This window comes from Pygoscelis adeliae, unplaced genomic scaffold (assembly GCF_000699105.1).
Source record: "Pygoscelis adeliae isolate BGI_AS28 unplaced genomic scaffold, ASM69910v1 Scaffold105, whole genome shotgun sequence".
NCBI classification, from domain to species: domain Eukaryota; kingdom Metazoa; phylum Chordata; class Aves; order Sphenisciformes; family Spheniscidae; genus Pygoscelis; species Pygoscelis adeliae.
Window position 1 is genome coordinate 1,454,865 of NW_008824807.1, and position 12,722 is coordinate 1,467,586.

Consider the following 12,722-nt stretch of genomic DNA (forward strand, 5'->3'; position numbering starts at 1 on the left):
GGGAAGCAAGCAACTTTTTGGATAGAACTGTCTTTCAGTATTTGGCAGTAATGTAATCAGATGCTTTCAAGCATTTTATTTATAAGGAGTTTACAACTTAAAATCCATTACATTATATGTAGGTGTTGCAAAGTTAACAGTGTAGAGCTAGAAGTGTTTTCAGAATTGTTAGTATAGTTTCTTGTTACGACATTTTAGCCTTGGGCTTTGGCTAGATTACAGAAATTCCCACCACCACCACCGCAACCCCCCCTCCCGCAAAATCTTTTAGTTAAACACTCTTTAACCGTTAACAATTGGGAAGCACTCCTCTGAGACTTAGCTATTCGTATCTACATTCTCACCTACATGCTGCATGTTTTTTTCTAAATCACTCTTATCTGTTTTTTCCACTCAGCTCCTCAATAGACTGGTGATTTTATTAGCTTATTTTAAAGAATGTTAGCTGACTGCCAAGTATTGCTGGTTTGCTAACATCTTTGGAAAGTTTGTGTCTAAATTAGTTTGTATTAATTTTTTTATAGATATTAGCCCCTTTTAGTTGGTTCACTCAGTTTCTGCTGTTCACTTTTGGGTGTCTCACATGTCACCACTTCTGCCATTTTCTCCTGGTTGTTACAGCAGATTTTTCTCTTTTTGTCTTTTTAAATGTATGTATTTTAAAGATAGATATTTTACCCTCTCTTTAATAATTTGAGAATGCATCTTTTGTATCTTTCTAACATTTCCACACCCACCTAACCCCATATGTTTTGTTGGTTTGCTTGCTCCCTAGATGGTATCTCAGCTTGAAACCCAAATAGCTAAATTGACTGAAGCTTTGGAAAATCAGACCAGATTGTACCAAGAAGCTCTGGAGAGGAGCAGGAAAGCTGAAAAATGTTCTGAGACTTTCCAGGATCAACTGAAACACTTGGAAGAGGAATTACTGTCTGTAGATCTGATGCAAGATGGTTTGAAGCTTGAGAAACAAAAAGTAGTTGCATTCATTGTTTTCTTTTGCCTAAAGTCACTAAAGACAGAGAAACAGCTAATTATATTGCATTGATCAGCTGGAGTAGTACTGACAGTACTGCAAGTACTGTGAATCACTTAGGGAGTAGTAATATCTTTTCTTTAACCAAAAATTTTAGTTGGAAAAAGTAGCTAAGCTTTTGAGTTCAAAGTCCATTTAATGTGGGGGAAAAAAAAAAACAGATTAAAAGATGTATCTGTAAATACATCAGAAGTCCTTCAAGGATTCTCTGATCTCAAAGCTTTCTCTGATCTCTCCATCTTTCTCTAATACATCATCTGGTCTGCAGTCTCTCAAGATCTTGCAGTCCTTGATTCTTTTATATCCTTAGACCATCAAGGCTACCAGGATTTTTTTATTAATTGTATGAATGAACACTCTGTTAGCCTATAACATATCCGCATGTTAAGAGTTTGAAAAATTACATAGTACATGGAAAGCTAAACCAGCCATCCAATGCAGTTAAGAAAGACAAAGTTGTAGCGTGTTACCAGGCCAAGATCAATGCTTAGAAAGTTGAATTTGCAAAGAATCAACAATTTGGTGCTGTTTTGCATTAGTCTATGATACAATAACTTTTATGAATGAAGCATCTGCCGCATTGGGAGCAAACCAGAAAATGGAGCTGTTCCCCTCTGCTTCCTCTGTGAAGAACACATGGCCCTAGTTGCTTAATTTCTCTGTAGATTTTGCTGCAATAAAGAGGTTTTTGTTGTGATTTTTTTCTGTTAATGAACAACTTCAGTGCTTTCTTCTGCTGCTGCTGTTTTTAACTTTTTGAACCAGAAGCATCATGAAACAAAAAGAGATTCTTGCTATGTTTTATCATCTTGGGCTCAAGCAACAGTTATGGAACTGGTTGGTTTGTTTGTTTTTTTTCTTTTGTTGTTTCTTTGCAAAGATTATGACCTGCAACAGAAGTAGGAAAAAACAAAGGCAAACATGGTGAGGAGAGTTTTGGATTTTGCAAGAGGGGCTAATTGGGACCAGGGAACTAATGCAATTATTAAAGACCTAGCAGGGCAGGACAAAAGAAGGAAAAACCAGATTAAATAATATTTGATAGCTGTATGTGTTCATATCAGTAAACCAGGTGGAGATGCAATTAAAATAATCTTTAAAGCAATTTGTAAACCAATAACTGTTACCTCTAAAACTTGCTGTTCCAAAGAAGGGCTAAAGACTGTCCATGTTAACATTCCTGCGTCTCCTCAGACTACATTGGATCTCACCCATGGCATCCCCGGTACCAGTTTTATCTGTTTTAGAGCTCACAGCCATGGGCAATCACAGCATTTGCAATTAGTTGGGATGTGGCTGTCCTTTCTAACTTCTCCCTGCCAATGCGTGGTCGTGTAAAGCAGCAGAGCCACAGACAGGAACTGGAGTCAGAAGCAGACACACATACCTCGTGCTGCTCTTACTGCAGAGGAACAAAAAACAATCTGGCCTTGCTAAGAAGATAAATACAGTAGGTCCAGGGATTTATGAACAAAATAAATATTGACTAAAAAAGGACAAATGGAGAATTTGCAATTGTGTCAGGAGCGTGTACTATAAACATATCCTTTCAGTATGTTATTTCTTGTGGATAGCGGACTTGGCTATTTATAGTTGGTTGCTGGTCTAGGGGGAATTGCTTTTAAATTGTACTTCAGGACTTTTAATGACGTTTTATTATTCTTTTACCTACTTTTTCATATCTTATCTTAGTATCTGAAATTTCTGGAGCAACTTAATGAGAAGATGAAGCTGGATAGCCTAGCAGCAGAGGTTGGATTTGATATGAATGTGGATGCAATTCTGGCCCGGGTAGAGCAGCTAGTGAAACTGGAAGGTGATGCAGTGATGGAAAACAAGACTATGGCATATAGCCTAAGAAGGAAGGTAGGCAAAAAAGGCATACTGTTACTGTTTGTTTCAAAGGTAAACATTGTTATGGCTATATTTCTATAGTGGCTTGCTGGAGGCAGCAGATCAGATCTTCATATGCGTACAAGGAATTTCAAAGATGTCCATTACATAAGAAGAAGATGGTAAACGTTTGCAAACTGTGCAAACAGACTGCATATTAAACCAACTAAAACGACCAGTCGGTTAAATATGTGATACTGCTTTTCACAACTTCTTAAATAAATGTCTGAAGTTATGCATGTTTATATGTGTATATATGTCTACTTTTGAATACACACCTATAATATACTTCTGTAAACAACTACTGTCGATGTTTAAAAACATCTGCTGGGAAGGGGGGCACCTTACACAAACTTCTCTAGAAACTAGTAGGATGTTGGTTGTATTTCACCAAAAATTTCAACATCTCCAACAAGAACTGTGCTCCTTTAGGAGCAAATCTGTTCGAATTTGGTCAGACGCCCCTCTGTCATCCTGTTACGACAGAGCGAAATCTTCTGGTTTTAGGCTTATCAGAATGGTTTAGAGCTTAGAATTAGGTCTGTTTAAGGTTTAAAACAACACTGTCTTTTTTTCTGGAAGCAATTGCCTCTCTAGCAGGGAGTATAGTATCTATGTTAATACTCCTCAGATGTTCCAAAGTAAAACCTGGCAGCTCAGCTCAGGTAAACTGAAAACAGGTAGCTCCCTGAGCACAAAAATTACAAAACTAAGCTGCTGGACCTTGTATTGGAGCAGTGGATGAACATTTTCTTATTTCTGTATGTTGATTCTCCTTCTTGCACACTAGCCTTAATTAACTGATTAAAGAGGGAAATATCTTAAACTACCACCATTGAAACCACTGTCTCCTTAATGAATCTCTCCTACCTCTTGCATTTGACTAGTGTGTTATACTTCAGACAATTGCAGATGTTATGAATGATGCACAAGTATTTATGTTCAAATAGGGTGGAGTCTCTATGCAAATTTATTCTAAAAGGTAGTGCACAAATTCGGGGATGGAGAAGCACAATGAATTGGTAATGTAAGAGGTATCAAGTTAGTGTATATATGTTTATACTGCTTTACAGAGTTTTCAAGAGAGAAATAGGAGTTCAGGTTAAATATGCAACACGGGGATTAAATTTGCAAAACAATCTGTGTAGTACCGTTGACTTTCACATATATTTTTTCAAATATCCTTGTGTTTGGAAAACTAGTTGAAGACTCAGAAAGAAAAACTTGAAAGCAAAGAGCTGCACATGAACCTCCTCCGGCAGAAAATAACCCAGCTGGAAGAAGAGAAGCAAGTAAGGACCGCCTTAGCTGTGGAGAGGGACGAGGCCAATCTCGCTGTCAGAAAGTTACATAAGATGATAGAGAGGTTACAGAAGCAGCTTGACCTGGCAAGGGAAACGAATACTGATCTCAAAGCCAAGCTGTCTGAAACCAATGAACTTAAGGTGAGTTAAAAGGTTACGTTTGTGCTTCTATCATTTTTTTCTGTTCCAGTTGGATACAGCTGGAATTAGTTTACAATAAATGTGTTAATGGAGAACTGCTCAAATCCATCTAGATGGGGAAATCAAATATAATATTACAATGTTTTGGGTATTTTGCAGTTTGTCTTGATATACTAAGTAGCATCTGTAAAGCACAATGTAAATTTTCAGGCTAGTGTAAGAACAATATGATATATGCATCCCTTTCTTTCCTGTCGATATGACTGTAATCTTGTATTTTCCCATACATTGCTCACAGAAGATCTATTCTGATAGGTATGGGAGGAAAAAAAAAAAGGGGGTTTTCCGCATAAGTCAGGCAAAGTGCTAAATTTTCATTGTTCCTCTGTTTTATTACATTGCAGCAGTAATAAATTACCCACTTAAACTCAGGTGAAAACAAGTAGTTTGCAGTCATTGATAGCTTGCCACCGCTGGAAGAAAGGAAGATTGATTGTATGTGAGTTTCTGTCTTGTGGCTGATGGAGTGAAATAGATAAGTAGGTGCATGTTCCAACTGAAGGATTTTTACCAGCAAAACATGTAGCAACTCTTTTTCGTACTGTTTTTCTAGGGGGTAGCAGAGAGTGAACTCTCACTGTGGATTTTTGTCTGTCCAGTTACCTCTTTTCACAAAACCTGTAGAGAATTAACTGTCTTTGAAACAAAAATCTTTTTGTTAATTGAATTGAAATTGGCCAATCTCCTTTAACTTTTCAGTTCACACATACATTTGATTTCATCAAGAACCCATAAGAAACCACATTAAAGTGATTAATCAGAATTGCTCCTGATTATTACTTGTTCATGTTAGGTGAAAAAGTGTGACAAATTTAACATTACTTCATTTTATTGCAGATCAAAACCTTGGAGCAGAACAGAATAATAGAAGAACTCAGTAAGTCTCAAGGCAAATTGGAAAGAATGAAAGAAAAGGCTGAGAAACAACTTACCTCTGTCAAATCAGAACTTCTTTCAAAGGAGCGTAAAGCTACTGAAGATAAAGAAAAAAACAAAAATATGTTAGAAGCAGTTACCAGTGAGATGAAGGTGCTTAAAACAACCCTTGCAGAATTAGCAAAAAGAGAGGGACAGGTAGGTGTATAGGTGTTTGACAAGTGCTAGCTGTCACTTAGAATATAAGACTGTGGTATTGGTGGACCGGCTATCCAGGTGTGCTGAAAACTTTTGTGAACATTATTAAACAAGGAAATTTTAGGTCACACTTGTGAGCCAGAGTGGCAGTTGTGATTCTGAGAGGCAAAGCTATTCTTCAAGTTATATATGCAACAGAATGAATAATAAATACAGGCGTTGTTTTCTTTGTTCACTGAAGAATATTATAAAGTGAATTTATAAGACGTATAAAAATGCTTTAAAATACTAGTATCTTTTCAAGGTACCTTTTTTTTCTATATATGTTAGGTATAAAACTTATGTGCATGTGACCGTGTATAGGCCATAAATTCAAAGAGTGATGGAAAAGATCAGAAAATTTAAAAAAAAAAAAAAACAAATCAGACTTAATATTGAACGTAACTATTTTGGGTCGATTTGTGACATATAACTTCGCTAAAGTTTAGGTAAGAAAAATTTTTGTGGTAACTCACTTTGGGGAGGGTAAAAGGAGTTTGTGGGAAACACATTAGTAAATGTGTTCCATTCTAATTTCAAAAAATTGTGAAGTATGTATGTAATTGCCTTGCATATTGTGTTTTGTAGCAAGACTATAGATGGCATAATTGGGATATTGGCCAATGGGATACTTCTTTAAAGTAAAAAATGTGTAATTTTAAATTCCTTATTCTAACTGCTTAGAACTACGTTAATTTCTCCAGATAAAATTTTTACGCTATATGTTGGTCTTAGCAACAACTCTGGATGAAATTTAAGAATGCTATTTCAAAAAATGAGTCTAGAAAAGTATTGTTTTGCTCACATGGACTAAAAACCAACCACCTGGGGATCTTTCTTCCTGCAAAGCTTTAGCACGGTTTTGTTTTATAATGAAGGTTAGAAATTTGGTAGGAAAATTTAATTTCTTCATATGTCTCACGAGGAAACAAAGCATCCTGCACACAGGAGACGGTATGAATTATGTTCAGGAAATTATTCCACGGAGTCATACATTGAGTACTTGCTAAAAACACACAAATGCTTAATTTTTACTGATTGAACCCAAGGTGTTTCAAGCCACTTGACTACTGTTGCAGTGTTCTTTGGCCAAACTTGAAGAACATGGGAAAAGTGAGGTAAGTGGGCTACAAAGTCCAGAATGCTCAAGCCCAGCGTAGCACCAGTTCTCAAGCTTTCTGGGTTAGTGAAAGAAAAGCGTCAACTTATAATTCACCAGTGTCCACAATCTGCATCACAGGAACATTTCAAATACCTGCAGGTGCAACTATGCTGCTAAACTGGGAGCAAAACTGTTTGCAGAACCGATGCCTGGTACTTGTGCAGTGCTGATCAGTAGTAATAGCATTTTAAGAATATGAGAATTGCCAGTAATATTCATAGCATACCGTCCTGTATCTTAACAGTTTACTTAGCTGTCCTTAAAATAAGCTACTGTTGCTAAATCAGAGAATTAGTTCTAAGCTCTCTCTCTCGCTAATTAACATGTGAGTTTTTTTCCTGAATTCTCCTGAACCATTACCCAAGGAGAATTCCTTCCTTATCCCCAACCCTGTGTAGTTCTTCACCTGCGTTGGGCTGACTTGTTCTTCCTTCTCAGGGAAGCTAAACAAGACCAGACTTCTCTCACTCTCTGTAAAAGGTAGCTGATGCAGATGTTAAATACTTCTCTGAGCACATGTGTATATACTTAATCCGAATATAAGCACATCCAAGTCATCTGTGTGTGTGTGCATGTTAAGAAAACTACTAGAAACTGAAATTGCCGTTACCCGATGGAGTTGTTGATGTGGCCAGGTTGACCGCTTGTACATGCATTTGCATGTTTTTTTCAGGTATACTCTGCTTTCCATGGATATCACTATGTGGAACGTTAAATAACATTGTAATATTGCGTGGCTATTTTCCATGCTGTCAGAATTAAAAGTATGCAGACGTGAACTACTGCCAACTGGTTAAGACATTGATTTGTCTTGTGATCGTAAAGAAAGGCAGAACATACCCAAGTGAAGTCAGAAATTAAGATCAGATTGAAATAACTTAAAATTAACTCATAATTGGGATTTAACACAGTGTTTCTTGTTGTTTTTTGCTCTTTAGACTAGTAATTCCTACTAAGTTTAAGAGGAAAAATTAGCTTTGGTGTTTCTGTGTTTTGTTCCTTTTTTTTTTTTTTTTAAGAGAATGCACAGAATCAAAGAATCCAAACTGTTAAAAGTGAAGCCCTGTAAGAAGAGTGTAATAACACTGCCGATCTGCTTTAAGATTAACAGTCAGCTCTGGTGACTGTAGCGAATAACAGCAAACCATGCATATTCTTCGTAAAAAAAAAAAACCAAAAAAAAAAAAAAAAAAGGTGTTTAAAGCATTATTAAATCATACTGCAGAGTAAAAATCAGAGAGGTGAAGCTATATGTGAAGAGTCAAAAAAGTAGAGATTACTAGAATGGATATTTAGTGGGAAATTAGTTGGATATATTGAAATTTTACATGTAAGTGTAAGTTTACAGATATCCATACTGGATTTCCTCTGTCTGTGGGGTGAACAGAAAACCTTTCTGACTTCATATATCATTATTGTGTATTTCTGAATATAAATAAATATCAGCATAGCCAACATTCATTTTAATAAGACTACATAAAGGGTATGCGTAATGACTGATGACAAAAGGATGTTCACAGGGACTGATAACATCAGTATGTGACCACTGCAGTCAACTACAGATTAAAATCTGAATATATTTTATTTTTATATCAATTTAACTCAAGTCCTTATTTGCAGTAATACTTGGAGTAAGAATATAAATGTCAATGTTTCGGCTGAGTTTTTGATGGTTTTGTTATAAGGATTTTTTCCAGTCTTATTTTCCTTTTTTTTTTTTTTTTTTGTCTTTCTATTGCAATAAGACCCCTTCTACTTTCCCGTAGCTACAGAGTGAAAACTAAATGTAGTGTCTGTTTTTTACTTCTGCTCCTGCCTCCTAATATCTTGGGTTAATGCTCTAAATTGCATTCACTTCCTCTCTTTTACTTCAGATAATTTTACTCACTAGATGGAAAATGCCAAGAAAATTTATCATTAGCACTTACTGCTGTAGCAAACCTTTGGTTTTGAGTCTTTAGTGATGTTTGTCTTTTATTATTTCTCTCCTTTACTTCAAATTGTGACTATCTTAGAAATACTAACTGCTATTGAAGAAAGTCTTAAATAGAGAGTTAGGTGGTACTTCTATTAGCTTGTAGTATTTCAGCAGAACTGTTGTGTTCTTAATACCTCTGTTGCATTGTTTTTAAAGCTGAAATACATTTCTTATCTAATTTTTTTTCTAGGTCTTATACATTTTAGTGCAAGATTTAAAAAAGTTGTTCATGATGTGCTTACAGCACTGTATCCATTTAAGAGTGTAAACATGCATCTTGCTCCACGTGAGACATGTGGTAGCGTTCTAAAGATTGTCCAGCATGTATTGTCTGTTGCTTTTGTTTAGAGTTTTTAAAATTCAGATTGATGTCCCCTGGCGGGGCATTTTTGTGTCCAAGAGTGATGGTTCTCTTTGTCAGTTTATGTGGAGAATTTCTCTTTGTAGTCAACCCTTTTTCTGCATTTTCACTGAACTACAGCTTTGTCTGCACTGTACTTTATATGCCACAACATAATAGTCAGAAAAGTTGTTTTTTGTCTAAGTCTTATTCCATTAAAGTGGGGAAAAAATCCTCAATTTAAAATGCACATAAATGAACGGCTTAAAGGATTTCTTTAAGGGCTCTGTGTGCTTTCCAGTTTAGGTTATTTGCCGATGAAAGTTATTGAATTCTTAACATATTTATTGTCCATTCAGTATAGCTGTGACCTGCTTTTCCCATCAGAAATAAGAGAGTGAGATGATTGTGTATACGTTTTAATGTGTATCTATTCCCTCTGGCAAAATTCTGCCAGATCGATAATCTGTGTCAGTGCAGCAAATTTAATTTGATTGCATTTGATACATGGTTGTAGTGCAATTTGGTTTACTTACAGTTACCATAATTAAGTTGAACAGCTTGCAATAGCAAAGATACAAGAGCAAGAAATCTGGTGCAAAGCGCAGACCCTAATGTGCTCCCGGGGGATCACTTGGGTTTGCTGTATAGATGTCTTGTGGGGGTTTAATTCTTCCAAAGACTGGATCTTTGCAGAGGGCTGCCTTGATCTTTTAACATAAAGTCTGTATGGAAGCAAATCCTGGCTCTGCTGCCTGCTCGTTCTGTCTGTGAACCAGATGTTTAAAGAAATCTTTAGCTCCTGCTAAATTGTACTTGCCTAGCACACTGCCAAAGCCCCACAGTCAGTGATCTCCCAACTTGGCGTTGAAGAGAATATATGGGAACTTTGCGATTTTTGGTGTTACGTTGTTCCAACGTTTCATCCAAGACATTGCACTGCCTTGGTAAGACAGATAGCTGGGACTGAATTCTCAAATCCTTCTGCCCTATACTGTCTTGGTTTCCATATTTGTTTTTCGGAACTGATGGCAGCTCCTTAGGGTTTGTACTGGGATGAAACGAACCTGGCAAAGTCTTGGAACGGAGACCTTGTTTTCAGGTTTTTTGCAGCTTGCCTCACAGATGTTATAACTGCTTTAGAGTTCTGCACAGTATTCTTGGGGATGGACACGTATTTCAGGAGTGCTTTTATCTCCGTTTCAGGAGTGCGTTTATCTCCTCCTTACCATTAGCCGTCAGCACGATTGGTGGAGTGAGGGTGGTGCCACACAGAGCGCGAGTCTGGCTTCTTGATGGTTTTGATGTTTCTGTGACATTTTGAGTCTCTGTTATGTTATCGGAATGGGGATCTTGACGTTCAAATAGATAGCAAGACAAGCATGTTTCCTCAAATAGGAACATTTTCCTCTTTTAATTGTGTGTTGATGATAAGGGGTATTAAGGTATTGGTCATCTGGGCTGTGTAATGCATTGTCCATTGAAGAGGCATTGAAGTTGGACTTACAATGATCCATACTGTGAGTTGAGAAGAGTAAATCAGCATTCACGTTCATCTGATCTGAAGTTTTTAATCTAGTTGCTGGCAGGGTCACTAGTGATGACAATTACTTGTGGATGCCTGTCCATTTGGAACTGCAGAGAGAAAGCTGGTTTCTTTAATTACTTTGCCAAATACCCTTCCTTATGATACATGTTCAACAGCTATGCACAGAAGAAAAATGAGCATTTCCCAGGCTGCATCTTGAATTTTGGCTGCATCCTGATTCCACGTCAAAGTCAGGCCGAAGGATGTGCCAAACCTCCACCTTTCTTCTAACTTCCTCCTTTCTGCTGTGGTGTCCACAAGAAAGCGCACGGTGGAGGGGAGCGGTGGCAGGCAGTGGTCGGGAGCTTGAGGTCAGGACCAGCACCTTAGCCTGTGCTGTGGGATGTGCCCACCAGAGTTTCCAGTTGTTTGTATAGTTTGCAGTCATCTAGGTCAAGTACAACTCCTCTTCGTGTCTTTTCCTCAGTTTTCGCTGTTGAGTCAGCAGGGAAAATACGCCTGTGAAGCATACTAAAGAATGCTTGAAACTATGTTTTGTGTTCAAGATCCTTAGCACCTCAGCTGTTTACATGTTTTGTTGTCTGGGGTATGCCCCAAAAGGCTGTTTCCATCCTCTTCAGCTCTCTGTATGGAGCAACAGCAGAAATTCCTGTATTTTGCACTGCTAATACGAATGCATGTTTTTGTATGTATGCATATACGTATATGTTTTTCCAGGCATCTCCTTTGCTTGGTATTTAATATATTAGTAATTCCTTTCTGTTTGCTCTTGCAGCTGGCAGACTTCCGAGAGGTGGTCTCACGGATGCTGGGCCTCAACATTGCCAGCCTGGCTCTTCCTGACTATGAAATCATTACACGTCTTGAAGGGTTGATTCACTCTCATCAGCACCACTGCTTCCCCTGTGTCCGCCTCAAAGATGTGGCAGGGGCACCAGAGGAACACTCGCAAAGAAACATACAGCCTCTTCACTGAAACACACATTTTGTAAGGAGACAGAACAAAGTAAAATTTTCTTTTGTGCTTCCCTACCTGCTAGACATGCATAGAAAACAGCTATTTGATTCTGTTGCCTACTCTACAGATACTGACTTGGGCTGATTTTTAATGTTTCAGTAGGGAGACTGAGCCGAACGGATAGAGTAAAGCCAGCAGCCTAGAGATAGCAAACAGAAGATCCCTGGGCAGCATAATACTTCAGTTATGAAAATCATAGCCAATATGTGAACAACGTATAGCCCTCCAGTTTCGTTGCAGAGGCATTGAAGGTATGGGCCACCCGAGGTCAGTTCACAGTTTTGGGAAGTACGTGCTAATGAATGTCAGCTTCAGTGACATCCCTTGTGCTTTACCTCTGGGTGACAGGGATGAAATAAAGCGGGGGTTGTCCTGCTGCTGTTCCTCTTGCAAAATGAGACCTCTCTCTGCATTTTTACGCATAAGGACTTTAGCTTCAAGACAGATGGAAGTTAGACGGAGGACTATCACAATTTTGGAACAAGGGATTTTTTTCTTCTGTTGTCTTCATTAGCCTGCTCTTGTGCCAAAACAGTAAGTTACACTTTTTCAGCAAAGGCTTTCACAGGGTGCAGTCATATGCCTGGTGTAGATATATTTGGTAAAACGGCACGTTGCCCTTGGTCATGGTGCCTTGAAATTTTTTCTTCTAGCTGCTGTATTCCTTGGGCAATTAATCCATAGGCCAAATAAGTGGCAACTCTCCTGAGTTAATAAGTTGTTTTAAAATGCTTATTTGCTACAGAAAATAGTTGAATTACTAAAGTCATTCAGAAAAGCAATGGTGAGGTGTCCAGAATTGCCTCTTAATCATAAAATCTGCTTGTCTATCGCCCTTTCTGAGTGTTGTTAAACTTCATGATTTTTTAAAAAGAAATTTGAACAATAAATTCGTTTTAATAGCACACTCAAACATGATTCTATGTGTTTTAGTTGTCTCTTCCCATTATATATTTTATATGGATGTGTCGAACAGGAAAGGAGACTTACCTATTTATGTCTGACCATTGTGGACTTTCTACAGTATCTCAGCAAACAATAACCCACTCACTAAAACTGAGCACACTATTTTAAGAAAAATGAGGCTTTTTCAAGTAACTGTGGTAATTTTGGTATCTGGCTAGGGAC

The 12,722-nt window shown here is 37.7% G+C and overlaps 1 protein-coding gene across 1 annotated transcript in view; it reads left to right on the forward strand.

The window, feature by feature from the left end:
* The window catches only part of CCDC170 (coiled-coil domain containing 170), a 37,827-nt gene extending 25,363 nt beyond the window's left edge, over positions 1-12,464 (forward strand). Inside the window, exons 6-10 of the mRNA XM_009324142.1 lie at positions 776-976; positions 2,729-2,902; positions 4,132-4,374; positions 5,272-5,508; positions 11,352-12,464. Of these exons, the coding sequence (XP_009322417.1) occupies positions 776-976; positions 2,729-2,902; positions 4,132-4,374; positions 5,272-5,508; positions 11,352-11,552 (1,056 nt within the window). The 3' untranslated portion in view covers positions 11,553-12,464. The remainder of the gene's footprint in view (positions 1-775; positions 977-2,728; positions 2,903-4,131; positions 4,375-5,271; positions 5,509-11,351) is intronic.
* The last annotated feature ends 258 nt before the right edge of the window (positions 12,465-12,722 follow it).